Source organism: Gorilla gorilla, chromosome 13 (genome assembly GCF_029281585.2).
Source record: "Gorilla gorilla gorilla isolate KB3781 chromosome 13, NHGRI_mGorGor1-v2.1_pri, whole genome shotgun sequence".
In the NCBI taxonomy this organism is placed as follows: domain Eukaryota; kingdom Metazoa; phylum Chordata; class Mammalia; order Primates; family Hominidae; genus Gorilla; species Gorilla gorilla.
The window spans coordinates 88540523-88555083 of NC_073237.2; the positions used below are offsets into that span (position 1 = coordinate 88540523).

A 14561-nucleotide genomic window follows, 5' to 3' on the forward strand; every position below is an offset into this window, starting at 1 on the left:
ACTATTTGAATAATAATTAAAGTGCTTGATGTAATGGACACAAGACACCTTGAATAAAAGGAATATATAATATAAATTTTTGTGATAAAGCCGTGGAACATTTGCAAAATTTACAATAAAGTAAGACATAAAGCAAGTCTCAACAAGAGCAGCTGAATCATTCAGAAAAGCTATCATCCAGAACATGTTTTTTAATCACATAGCAATAAATTATAAATTACTGAGAAGACAAAAACTCAAGGAAAACATTATGCTTTAGTCAAAGAAAAAAAAAGAAAATTAAAAAATATTTAGGTCTGAATAACACACATTAGAAGTATAGCCTACAGGCCGGGTGCAGTGACTCATGCCTGTAATACCAGCACTTTGGGAGGTTAAGGCGGGTGGATCACCCGAGGTCAAGAGATTGAGACCATCCTGGCCAACATGGTGAAACCCTGTCTCTGTTAAAAAATAATAATAATAAATAGCTGGGCGTGGTGGCACACACCTGTAGTTCCAGCTACTGGGGAGGCTGAGGCAGGAGAATGGCTTGAACCTGGGAGGCAAAGGTTGCAGTGAGCCGAGATTGCGCCACTGCACTCCAGCCTGACAACAGGGCAAGACTCCACCCTCCCTCCCCCCAAAAAAAGTATAACCTACAGCTGGAATAGTACTTAGAAGGGAATTTATAGGCTTAAACACAAAAAAGTTCATTATGTCTCATACTCAATTTTGAAAGTTTGCAGCAAGTTCATTCAGTAGCAAAACCTGTCCTAAACATATATGAAACTCTTTACTGCTTTTATTTACTCAATGGAATGAAACTATTCTGGGGATGCTGCCCTAGACTGCATGAAAGTGGTTCTGTAATAAGGAATATGTACTTTATTATCCTTCAAAACCTTTTTTTAAGCCTGAATCCTGAATTACACTCAGGGTGTTTTGTAAAAAGAATGTCAATCAATACTAGAAAAGATTAAAAATGTAAATTAAGTGTTCAACTAAGTTAGAAAAAGAACAGAGTACACCTAAGAGATATATTAATAGAAGTTAAATAAGAAGTAAGAACTTCAGAAAATACAACATAATAAAGAAAAGTGATGCAATGATCTTAGATGCAGAAATGACATTTGATGAAGTTCAACATCTATTTATAAAACTCTTAAGAAACCTAGATCAGAGGAAATGGTCTCGAATTGATAAGACTATAATACCTAAAACCTACAGATATTAACTGGGAAACGAGAGCCATTACTTTTATGAATATGAACAAAACAAGGATGCTTGGTATCTTTTTACTATTCAGCATATTACTAAAGGCCATACCAGTAAAACTGTAAGTCCAAAAATGTGAATAAACAAGTGTGCACACACACACACGTCTGAGAAGAGTCACACTGTTATCGGCAGGTGATATGATCACCTTACATAAAAAACTCAACGAAATCAACAAACCATTGGAATTAATAGTAAATAAAGGTAACAAAATACATAGTATTTACAGTATCAAGAAAAATATAAAGACAGTAATAAATGATAAGATATACAATGGTCAGCTGAAGGGATGGCTCAACATTTTAAAGATACTACATTTTGCCAAAATAAACTACAAACTCAATGCAATCACAACTAAAATTCCACCAGGATTTCTAATGGAGCTCTATAAACTTCAATAATTACACAGAAGGATACAAGTTCAGGAATGGCTAACTCAATTTAGAAACCAGGAGGTGCTTTACCAGAAGGAAGCAAATATTACAGACCCCTGTTAACAACAGGTTTGGTACTGGAGCAGGTAGGCAGAGACTAATGAAAGAATCTAGAATTCACGAGAACTGTGTACATACAAATACCTGGAAAACGACAGCAGTTACCCCACAAACCAATAGGTTTCACACAAATTTTTCTCTACGGATAAAGTTGAACAGCCAGGTATAAAGTGAATTCCAGCCATATTAAAAATCTAAAAGGTATTTTAGAAAAGATAACAAAATGTGGAAGAATGTCTTTGGGACCTCAGGGTAGGAAATGATTTCTTAACCAAGTCTTTAAGAACACAAACCGTAAGGCCAAGATGGATGCATCTGACCAAGTCAAAATTAAGAAATTTGGTTCAACGAAAGATACCAAAGATAAAGTTAACAGACGGGTGATAGAGAAGAGGTTTATTGTATTTCACTGAATCTAAGATGTCATCAATTGTATTTTATCCATCACTAAGGAAGAGAAACAGTGTCAATTAAAATACAATGATGTTTTCTTGTCATGTACAGCTTTTTAGTTTATGCTTAATGAAAAGGTCTATTATACATTCTTAGACCCAGATTTTTGTTACACTACATTTGTACTCATGAAAAGGAAAATATAAGTCAAGACATTCCTAAAACCTCTTTAACTGAGTTCTGTCCCTCTCCTCTAAGTCACTGATACCACAAGTTTTCATACCATGTTCTCCTTGCTCTTGGCAGTGTCTTGGCATTTCTTACCAGCATGCTCCACTATGATTTCTGAGATTATCTGACATGTTAACTGTCACCCATTCTCAAGTTCTGATGCTGCAACTTTCCTATTGAACTAACCTCATAGTTTTATCGTCCTTCCAATTAAATCACATGTTTCTAGAAAGTAAGCTGATACTACCCAAAGGCAACAGGAAGTCTGACAAAGAGATCTTCAAAGCCTTTTGTCATCCTCTGCCTCTGCTCTGCAGGTCTGGCCATTTCTCCGGCCATCAGTTGCCTCATTGACCGGCAGGGCATACACTTCAACTGGAGTGCTGACAGTAAGCCCGCCACCACGAAGTTCACTGGTACATAAGCAATGACAACCATGTCACAAACTACCTTCCTGGCTGACAATGACTCATCAGTGACTCTCAGCAGCTTTAAGATTCATCCCCACTTCAAAGATTTTAAACTAGGGAAAAACAGTATGTGTCTTAGAATCAATGTAACAGAGTACTAACTCAAAAATTGACTAAGGATTAAAATCTACAAGGTATACAGAACCTTTGCTAATCAAAAGAAAGACTGGGAATCCAGTAAAAAAACAGGTAAAAGATATGAAGAGGCATTCAAAGAAGCAGAAGACTCCAGTAGCTAAAAAGTAGATGAAGTGATGCTCAAAGGCTCAAACAGTAAGAGAAATCCAAAGCAAACAGTATTGCTAAACAGAGATGTAGGGAAAACTTGAATTCCTATATACTATCTCAGGGGACCACAGATGACACAGAAAAGTCCTACAGGAAAATTAGGCAGGCATTCCTGGTTCTATACCCCCAGAGAAATTCAAGGGAATATTAGGTTCATGAGGGAATATTAATCAGAGGATTCTTTGCAGCAGTGGGAAATGGGGGCGGTTTAGGTGTCTATCATGAGGAAAATGGAGAAGTAAAATTTGGTGGCTGTATACACAGAAGAATATGTAGCAGTCAAAAGAAATGAACAAGAAATACATGCAGCAACTCTACCTCTCTTTACTGACCCTGCTTTGATATTTCTTCATACCACTTAATATCAGCTAACATTAAAAAACACCTCAACCCTTAATCTCTTCTGAAAGCACACTCAGAAAGCAAATGCAAAATGCCTACAAAGTTTAAAGGTCTAAACCTACCCAGACCAGAACAAGGAGAAAGGTGACAAAATGTTGGAAACTGGAAAGCAAATGGATAAGTTGTATTTGATAAGTCAAAGAGATCAAAGAGAAAGGCAAGCCTAGGCCAGCAGTGAAAAGCCAAGCAGCAACGCCTGAAACATGCTCCCAAACTGGGGCACCAGCTTCCATTAAACACTGGAAAACGGGAAAGGCCGACAACAGAAGGACTGGCTGGGTGCCTAGACAACAGGCAGTCACTCCCCTCCTCCACCCTGAAGAAGTGCTCTCTGAATAGGCTGTGTATAAACTGGAAGTCCTAAGAATGAGTGAAGGCAGGGGTGCCGTTCTGAAGACAAATATTAGGTGTGAGTTACATAATGAATGGTAAGACCCTGGGCCTCTTGCCTTCAACTCAGCTCCCAAATGATGGAAAGCAGCTTTTTACCTGCAAAGTAATAGACTAGAGGACTCCTCTCCTGGGAAACACAAAGCCAAGAGAATAAAAACTATAAATACTAAATTTGGGGGTCCCCTCAAATAAGTGAACAGGTCCCTGTCTGATTATCCTAGTGCAAGCCCCTCAGTCAAAAAGCCCACCCCATCCTCACCCCTCTAAAACACAAATGGTAACTAAATGTGGTGATGGATATGTTAATTAATTTGATTGTGGTCATTATTTCACAATGTGTGTGTGTGTATATATATATATAAATATAAAATCATATTATACATCTTGAATATATACAATTTTTATTTAGCAATTATACCTCAGTAAAACTGAAGAAAAAGCCAAGCCCATTTTAACAGGGCTCTCAATGACCATTTTAATGTGTCATTCTTGAAAATAGATAGACCATCCTTACATTTATGGTCAACTGATTTTCAACAAGACAACTCAGAAGGGAAATAGTCTTTTCAACAAACGGTGCTAGGACAACTTGACATCCACCTGGAAAAAGATAAAGATAGGCCTCTACCTCACACCATATACAAAAATTAACTTGAATTACACACTAAATGTAAGGGCAAAAACTATAAACTGTTAGAAGACAGGAAAGAGTAAATCTTCGTAACCTTAGATTAAGCCAAAGTTTTTACAGATGACAAAAAAGCAAAAGCAACAAAAGGAAAAACAGGGAAGTTAGACATCATTAAAATGAACTTTTGAATTTCAAAGATCACTATCAAAGAAGTAAAATAAAATCCCACAGAATGAAAAAAAAAAATCTGCAAATCATATATCTGACAAGGGACTAGGATTCAAAATATATAAAGAACTTTTACAGTTTTAATGATAGAAAGAACCCCCAACTGAAAACAGCTAAGTGATTAAAGTAGACATTTCTCCAAAGAAAATATACAAATGGCCAATAAGCCGATGAAAAGATGCTCAACATCATTAGTTATCTGGGAAATGCAAATTAAAACCATAAGATCCCACTTCCCACCTACTAGGATGGCTACAATAAAATAGAAAATAATAAGCATTGCTAAGGATGTGAAGAAACTGTAAACCTCATATGTAGCTAGTGGGAATATAAAATGATGCAACCACTTTGGAAAACAGTTTGGGGGTTCCTCAAAATGTTAAACACAGAGTTATCACATGACACAGCAATCCTACTCCTAGGTATATATCCAAGAAAAATTAAAACATTATGCCCATGCAAAAATGTGTACACATTATTTCATAGCAGTTTTATTATTTTTTATTTTTTCATATACTCTTACGAGGGAAAAAACCCAATTGTGCATCAACTGATTAATGTATAAACAAAATGTGTGTATCCATACACTGAAATATTATTTGGTGATAAAATGAAGTATGGATACATGCTACAATGTGGATGAGCCCTGAAAACATTATGTTAAGTGAAAGAACCCAGAAACAAAGGCTAAGTATTGTTTATTCCTTTTAATGTGAAATGTCCAGAATAGGCAAGTCCATAAAGTAGATAAATGGTTGCTAAGGCCTGGGCAGAGGAAGGAGTGGGAAGTAACTGCTAATGGCTTTGGGATTTCTTTTGGGGTGATAAAAATATTCTGGAATTAGATGGTGGTGATAGTTGTATAACTCTGGGAATAAGCTAAAAACCACTTAATTATACACTTCAAAATGACAGATTTTATGGTATATAGATTATGTATCAATAGAGCTGCTGTTTAAAGGAAAAAAACCTTACACTTCAAAATGGTAAATTTTATGGTAAATAGATTATATATCAATAAGGCTTCTGTCTAAAGGAAAAAAATCTAAGTTAATTCGCTTACTCTTGTGTCAACTCAGTATTGAATGTAAATAGGTATTGCATAAATTGAAGAAAAGTAACACTCAATGTATTACTATCTGATTGGACTCCGGTGAAGACTCCAAGATGGCGATCGGTAACCATCTTGGCTACCCTGACTCAGCATTCCCGGATTCACCGGTTCCCGCCATCCCGGTGGCCATCTTGGCTACCCTGACTTGGCATTTTCGCTTATTCCCGCCATCCTGACAGCCACATCGGGTACCCTGACTCAGCATTTCCGGGTTCACCTTTCCTGTTCCCGCCACCCGGACCAACACGCATGCCCACTAGGGCGTGTCACACTCAGAAGCACGAAACTCAACCTACCCCGCCCCTACCCTGCCCACTCCTCACCCAGCATCCATAAAAGCGCGCTGCACCTTTGGCACAGCGTGACTTCCCTGGCCCTCCCCCTGCGGACCAGTGAACCTCGCCAGAGAGCTCAATAAAGAAGATTTTTGCCCTCTTTGTCTCGCCTCTCAGCCTTATTGATCCACAGTGCCCTTCCATTGCCTTTCACTATCAACAAAACAACCTTCAATTTTCTTGTAGTTTCTGCAAACAATTTACATAATGTTCTTGATGACAATAAAAATATTGTGCATATTGAAAAAAAAGAAGGGATGTTAACAATCACCAGATATTGAGGAAGTGTCTAACAGATCAATAAAACTGATAAAACAATCAGTACAGTGCAAAAGGGTAAAAATAAAAAATTTTAAGATGTGTAGGTTTCAAAAAAAAATTCACCTTCCATGACCCTTCTCTGAAATCTATCTATAATCTACTGTAAACCAAGAGACAGGAAATAGCCAATGCAAAACAGAGAAAGGAAATTCTCAAGCTAATGGTGATGGGACACTCCAGGGCCACCCTGTGTAGCAGCTGCATATAACAACCAGTCAGGAGTGGAGCAGGATAGAGAAAGAACAAAGAAAGTGGATCTAATAGATAACTAACGTGTGAACATTCTGAATGGAGTTTTATGCTCCTAGAGGAAAACAACATAAAGACCACTGTAGAACCAATCAAGTGACCAAACAAAAATGATTAACTCTGGGGAAAACAAAAGTATCCAATAAAGAAAATATAGCCTCATAACATTGGCCCAACTAATGAATAATACTAATGAAGTCATAAAAATATAACCACTAAATTATCTAAGGACACATTATCCTATATCTGAACTCTGCCAGAAGAAAGGGCAGAGCAAGGCTGCTGCATCAGCTGGGGTCCTGTTAGGGGCACCCAGGGATCGGCACCACAGCCCAAGGTCTGCACCAGGCTGCTGCACTTGCTGGAGGAAGAGTACCTTCCCCTAATCCACACAAAGGCATGACAGGAGCTATTCCAGGCCTGGGGACAGTGAGTATAGATGTGTTTTCAGAGAGCCAGTCTCAATCGCCTACAATTAATGGATATAGAGTTGCGTGCCATTTAACATCTCAACTGACAAAATGGACCACATATACAACAGTGGTCCTATAACAGTAAAATACTGTATTTTTACTGTACTTTTTTTTTTTTTTTTTTTTTTTAAAGACAGGGTCTGGCTCTGTTGCCCAGGATGGAGCACAGTGGCACAATCTTGTTTCACTGCAACCTCCACCTCCCAGGCTCAAGCCATCCTCCCACCTCATCCTCCCAAGTAGCTGGGACTATACGCCTATACCACCACACCCAGCTAATTTTTTGTATTCTTTGGTAGAGAAGGGGTTTTGTCATGTTGCCCAGGCTGGTCTCAAATTCCGGGGCTCAAGTGACCTGCCCACCTCAGCCTCCCAAAGTGCTGAGATTGCAGGCATAAGCCATCATGCCTGGCCCTATTGTACCTTCTCTATACTTAAATATATTTAGATACACAAATACCATTTTACTACAACTGCCTAGAGTATTCAGTAGAGTAACATGCTGTATAGTTTTTCACCTAGAAGCAATAGGCTATACCATATAGTCTAGGTGCGTACCAGGTTATAGGTACACACTACACATCTAGGTCTGTGTAAGTCCACTCTATGATGTTTGCATGACAATGGAATTGCCTAACACATTTCTCAGAACGTATCTATGTCATTAAGTGACTCATGACTGTAAGGAAACCTGGGGGAAAAAAAGTCAAGAAGAAAATAAAGAACAACATAAGCAAGTTTCTTAACAAAAAAAAAAGGTAGGTCAGGTATGGTGGCTCATGCCTGTGATCCCAGCACTTTGGGAGGCCGAGGTGGGTGGATCACGAGGTCAAGAGATCAAGACCATCCTGGCCAACATGGTGAAACCCCATCTCTAGCAGCCTAGTTTAGGAAGTTGCTTGATGCCCACAGGGCTATACTGCCCCAGAGAAGGAGCCCACATATAGCACCATCTAGAAAGCCAAGCCATAGCTGAGTATATTCTGCTCCATGAACTAGTGGTCACTGCCTCCTTCCATCCCAGGGGCTACCCTGTCATTACAACAGCCTTCTCCAGGAAAGCAGCTACTGCTGTCTATATCCTAGAAACAAACTCTCAAAGAGGTTTGCCTTCCACATCCTAGTGACTGCAACACTCTAACTGTGGACTGATTACTGATTTATTGTGCCATCAGTGCGCTCACCAACTGGCCCTGGTGTTTCTAGGTGATCCCCATCTCAAACCTGCAGACCAGCCCCAGTAATCCACAGCCAGGTGAGTGTTTCCAGGGGAGTCCCATCTCAAACTGGTGTACCAACCCCTGTGACTCAGTAACACAGTCACTAGATAGGCATGCAGCTTCCTGACACCGCCACCTTCTCCCCCAGCCCCCAGTCCTGAGCAGAAAAACAAACTGCACGTGCTCCTGCAGCCTAGGTCACCCAGACACTCACAGGTATCACCAAAATGGATACTAGCAAAAGAAAAAAAAAAAAAAACAGGCAAGAGAAGAGCACAGATACTACACTAATGTGTCCTCCTAGAACTAAAGCAGATGCAGCCCATCCAACTGACACCCTAAGACACATCTCCAGGTGAAAATCTTTCTCTACATAAGCCACTCTATACAATTAGAACAGGTGACCGTGTCAACAGTCTCATAAATATAAACATAGGAGAGAAAAAGCATGAAAATGCAATGAAACTTGACACCACCAAAGGTGCACAATAATTCTTCACAAAGTTACCCTAAATAAATGGAAATTTTCAAATTGCCTTAAAAGGAATTTGAAATATTGATCTTAAGAAAATTCAATGAGATACAAAAGAATACAGATAGAAAACTTAATCGAATAATAAAAAAAACAAGCCATAGCCTGAATGAGAAATTCAACAAAGACATAGATACCATTAAAGAAAACAAACAGGCCAGGCGTGGTGGCTCACACCTGTAATCCCAGCACTTTGGAAGGCCGAGGTGGGCGGATCACGAGGTCAGGAGATCTAGACCATCCTGGCTAACAGGATGAAACCCCGTCTCTACTAAAAATACAAACAATTAGCTGGGCGTGGTGGCGGGCGCCTGTAGTCCCAGCTACTCCGGACGCTGAGGCAGGAGAATGGCGTGAACCTGGGAGGCGGAGCTTGCAGTGAGCCGAGATCATGCCACTGCACTCCAGCCTGGGTGACAGAGCAAGACTCCATCTCAAAAAAAAAAAAAAAAAAAAAGAAAACAAACCAACAGAAACCTCAGGAATGAAGAATTGAATGAATTAAATAAAAAGTACCACTGAGAGCTTCAATGGCACACTAGATCAAACAAAAGAATTTCTGAACTTGCAGACAGGACTTCTGAAATAACCCAGACTGAGGGAAAAAAGGAGAAAAAAAGAGTAAAAAGAATCAAAGAAAGTCTATGAGACTTGTGCCCTGATACTAAGATAACAGATTTTGAAAATATAGAAGAGAAACAGAGAAAAGAGACAGACAAAGACAAAGAAAACTGATTTAACAAAATAATAGCTGAAAATCTCCCAATTCTTGGGAGAGATACAGACATCCAGTTCCGTGAAGCTTAAAGGGTCCCATACATATTCAAACCAAAAAGGCCTTTTCTAAGGCACATTATAATCAATTTGCCAAAAATCAAACACAAAGAAAAACTTCTAAAATTAGCAAGAGAGAAGCATCAAATCACAAATAAGCAAGTCTCCATTAGACTATCAGTTTTCACAGCAGAAACCTTGAAGGCTAGGAGACATGAGGATGATATATTCAAAGTGCTAATGAGAAATCAGTCAGCAAAGAGTACTGTACTGAGCACAGCTACCCATCAGAAATTAAAGAAATAAAGTCTTTCCCAGACAAGCAAATGCTTATGGAATTCATCACCATAAGACCAGCCTGACAAGAAATGCTTAACGAGTGCTTCAATCGCAAGTGAAAGAACAATACTAATGCAAAAACACAGGACACTATCAACCTAACTGTTAAAAGTAAATTCATATTCAAACTGAGAATTCTACATTACTGAAATTATGCTTTAGAATCTTTCAAATCACCCTTGAGAAAGCTGAACATCAAAATAGTCAAAAATATTTATATCTACAATGAGTTCTTAATAAACACCCAATACAGAACAATATAAATTAAGGCAAAAAAGTACAAATTTTGTGCACTGACAAGGGATGTGGGGGTAGTATAGCAGGTTCGTGTGTGATCAAAATTTTTATCAGCTTTAAATAGTCTATCATAACTATACATTTTTAAATGTAAGCTCCAGAGTAACCAGAGAAAAAAATTACACCAGATATGTCAATGAAATAAAGGAATCAAAGCTTATCAGTACAGAAACTCAGCAAACCATAAAGCAAACAATAAAAGAAGAAACAAAAGATCTACAAAACAACCAGAAAACAATTAACAAAATGACAGAAGTTAACTTCTTGCCTTTTAATAATATCTTTGAATATAGATAGTTTCAATTCTCCAATAACAAGATGTAGAGTGGCCAAATGGTTTTTCATACATGTTTCCCTAGTCCAGACACCCAAGAGTATGTCCCTCTCTTGGGCATAAGAAAACCTAGAGTTATATTTAGGGCATCATGTGTGGTGAATAGTTGACCGAGCTGGCATGCTCACAATGACCAAATTATGTTTGTCATATTTTAATCCAATATATTGATCTACTATGAACTTGTAAATAATGTATTTGCTTTCTAGACACATTCCAGGAAGACCAGAGAAACTGACTTTTATTCATATGGAATAATCCACTGGCAAATTTCTTTTAGGACAGACCAAAGCTGATCTAGAACATAATCTTTACATACTTGGATCCTTCCCATCAGACGAGAAAGAACATCTGGGGTGAAAGGCTCCATTAGAAGAGCAATGTGCTGACAACTGGTAGTTCCTGCCCTACATCTTTGTAGAAGACTGGAGCCCAGAGCATGCCATGGTCAACTTGTATGTTGAAGTGAAGACCTCCTTCGAGGTGTGCATGTGCTTATTACAGATATGCCACGGTGCTAAGTACCCCAGGACTACAGGAAAAATTAAGAATAGATGCTGTATCCATGATCATGAGGCACACAGGCCAGAGCGCCAGCTGTGGAATTGCACAGCCCAGGTTCAAAGCCTGGCTGGGCCATGACCACCTGAATGACCTGAGGAATGGTCTCAGGCAAATTTGTAAAAAGTGGAGACCCTGCCTGCCAGGGAGGCATGAGGTAAGAGGCGCATCCAGTCAGGTCAGGGCACCGCGTCCTCTCTTTGGAAACCTGCGAAGCAAGGCTGGTGGCCCTTGAGGCCACGGCAGCCATGGAGAAGGCGGGCCTTGCTCCAGGCGGCACAGAGGCACTGGAAAGGCCCCGGGGGAGCCTGGCGGGATCTGGCTGGTCCTGCGCTCTGCTTCCAAGTTCTGGCCCTGTAACCCGGGGGACAGGGCCGGCCAAGACAGGGCCACTGAGTGCCAGCCAGCACCTGGGCCAGGCGCCAGGGCTCTGGCGGATCAGCCCCGCACCCCCAACAGCCCCACAGGGGGCCCATCCAGGGCCACACACCTGCCCCCAGGAGCACGACGTCCCTGAGGCTAGAGTCCAGGGGGACCGGTGGAAGGGTCTCACCCTTTGCCCTCTGACTCCTCTTGTAAGCACCCTCGCTGGGCTCCTAAGCACTCCTTCACACCCTGGCTCTGTCACCAGCCCCATAGTGATGTCATAAACTCCCAGATGCCCAGTGTGCACCCGGCCACAGAGAAGTGGGTGACTTAGGAGTATCCTCTCCGCTTCTGACCCTTAGTTTCGTCTGTGCACAACTCGCTCAAAATGGGCAACTCACTAAGCGTATTTTGTTCCTGGTTCCGCCGCAGGTCCTGGCCACGCCATCGGCAACCTGCTCGTCTTGTCCGTGAGGCCTTCCCAGCTGGCCGGGCTCACCCCGCGGCTCCTGCACCTGTGCCTGCCCCGGGAATCTGGGGCCGTTTCCCACTCCTCTTCAACCATCAGCGACATTTTGGGCCTTCTTTTCCAGTCGGGTGGGACGGCGCCCCTATGAGGCTGTGTCTTATCCCTCGGAACATGGGCACCCCACAGAGGGTCCTGCCTCCTGTGGTCTGGAGCCCCCCCTCAAGAAAGAAACCCGTGCTGTCTGCTCGCAACTCCAGGATGTTTGGACACCTCAGCCCCGTGAGGATCCCTCGTCTCAGAGGCAAGTTTAACCTCCGACTTCCTTCATTAGATGAGCAGGTGATCCCAGCCAGGCTCCCGAAGATGGAGGTGAGGGCAGAAGAGCCCAAAGAAATAACGGAGGTGAAAGACCAGGTAGAGACCCAGGGGCAGGAGGACAATAAAAGGGAACCCTGTAGCAATGGGGAAGCAGCTTCCACCTCTAGGCCCCTGGAGACTCAGGGAAACCTCACTTCCTCCTGGTACAATCCCAGGCCCTTGGAGGGAAATGTCCACCTCAAGAGCTTGACAGAAAACAACCAGACTGACAAGGCCCAGGTGCATGCAGTGAGTTTCTACTCCAAGGGCCATGGAGTCTCCAGTTCACACAGCCCTGCTGGAGGCATCCTTCCCTTTGGGAAGCCTGACCCACTTCCAACAGTGCTCCCTACCCCAGTTCCGGGCTGCTCCCTGTGGCCAGAGAAGGCGGCCTTGAAGGTGCTGGGTAAAGACCACCTGCCCAGCTCTCCAGGCTTGCTGATGGTTGGGGAGGACATGCAGCCCAAGGATCCTGCAGCTCTTGGATCAAGTAGGTCTTCTCCACCCAGAGCTACTGGCCACAGGTCCCGCAAAAGAAAACTGTCGGGGCCACCGCTGCAGCTGCAACCGACCCCTCCCCTGCAACTGAGGTGGGATAGAGACGAGGGGCCCCCACCGGCTAAGCTTCCATGTCTATCTCCTGAGGCACTGTTGGTGGGTCAGGCTTCCCAAAGAGAAGGACGCCTCCAGCAGGGCAACATGCGTAAGAACATGAGGGTGTTAAGTAGAACGTCAAAATTCAAGAGACTAAGAGAGCTGCTTAGGAGGAGAAAGAAGAGACGGCAGGGCAGGCGTGGTGGCCCACGCCTGTAATCCAGCACTTTGGGAGGCCCAGGCGGGCGGATCAGGAGCTCAAGAGATTGAGACCTGAGGAGCATCTCTGCCTGCACCATCTGGGAAGTGAGGAGCGCCTCTGCCCAGCTGCTCCACCGTCTGGGAAGTGAGGAGCGCCTCTGCCCAGCCGCCCCACCGTCTGGGAAGTGAGGAGCGCCTCTGCCCGGCTGCTCCACCATCTGGGAAGTGAGGAGCGCCTCTGCCTGGCCACCGCACTGTCTGGGCAGTGAGGAGCGCCTCTGCCAGGCCCCCGCCCTCTCTGGGAAGTGACGAGCGCCTCTGCCCAGCCGCCTCACAGTCTGGGAAGTGAGGAGCGCCTCTGCCCGGGCCCTGCCCCGTCTGGGCAGTGAGGAGTGCCTCTGCCAGGCCGCCGCCCTGTCTGGGAAGTGAGGAGCGCCTCTGCCTGGCTGCCGTCCTGTCTGCGAAGCAAGGAGTGCCTCTGCCCGGCCTCCTCACCGTCTGGGAAATGAGGAGCGCCTCTGCCTGGCCACCATCCCATCTGGGAAGTGAGGAGCACTTCTGCCTGGCCACTGCCCTGTCTGGGAAGTGAGAAGCACCTCTGCCCAGCTGCCCACCATCTGGGAATTGAGAAGGAGCTCCGCCTCTGCCTGGCCTCCACCCCATCTGGGAAGTGACGAGCACCTCTGCCTGGCTGCCTCACGGTATGGGAAAGTGAGGAGCGCCTCTGCCCAGCCGCCGCCCTGTCTGGGAAGTAAGGAGCGCCTCTGCCTTGCCGCCGTCCTGTCTGCGAAGTGAGGAGTGCCTCTGCCTGGCCTCCTCACATCTGGGAAATGAAGAGCGCCTCTGCCTTGCCGCCATCCTGTCTGTGAAGTGAGGAGTGCCTCTGCCCGGCCTCCTCACCATCTGGGAATGAGGAGCGCCTCTGCCTGGCCACCGTCCCATCTGGGAAGTGAGGAGCGCTCCTGCCCAGCTGCCACCCTGTCTGGAAAGTGAGGAGCACCTCTGCCCGGTCCCCTCACCGTTTGTAAGGGAGGAGCGCCTCTGCCCAGCCCCTGCACCATCTGGGAAGTGAGGAGCGCCTCTGCCCGGCCCCCTCACCATCTGGGAAGGGAGGAGCATCTCTGCCTGCTGCTGTGCAACCTTCCAAGTGTGAAGTGACAGCCTTGTGTGTGATCTTTCTGCCCTCCCCAAGTTTGCATTTTCGACATTAAAGTTTACTTTTTAATTAAGAAAAAGGA

The 14561-nt window shown here is 43.7% G+C and overlaps 2 protein-coding genes across 4 annotated transcripts in view; one reads left to right on the forward strand and one right to left on the reverse strand.

Annotated features, from left to right (window-relative positions):
- SPTLC1 (serine palmitoyltransferase long chain base subunit 1) overlaps window positions 1-14561 on the reverse strand; it is a 100364-nt gene that overhangs the window by 60865 nt on the left and 24938 nt on the right. The gene's annotated exons all lie outside the window — the stretch shown is intronic.
- On the forward strand, window positions 12091-14109 carry LOC129524434 (putative UPF0607 protein ENSP00000381418). Its single transcript, XM_063696555.1, has one exon. The coding sequence runs from the start codon at window positions 12091-12093 to the stop codon at window positions 13339-13341; it is 1251 nt and encodes a 416-aa protein (XP_063552625.1). The 3' UTR covers window positions 13342-14109.

Excerpts from the sequence above, each read along its gene's own strand:
- LOC129524434 (XM_063696555.1), top strand. The coding sequence starts at position 12,091 with ATGGGCAACTCACTAAGCGTATTTTGTTCCTGGTTCCGCCGCAGGTCC.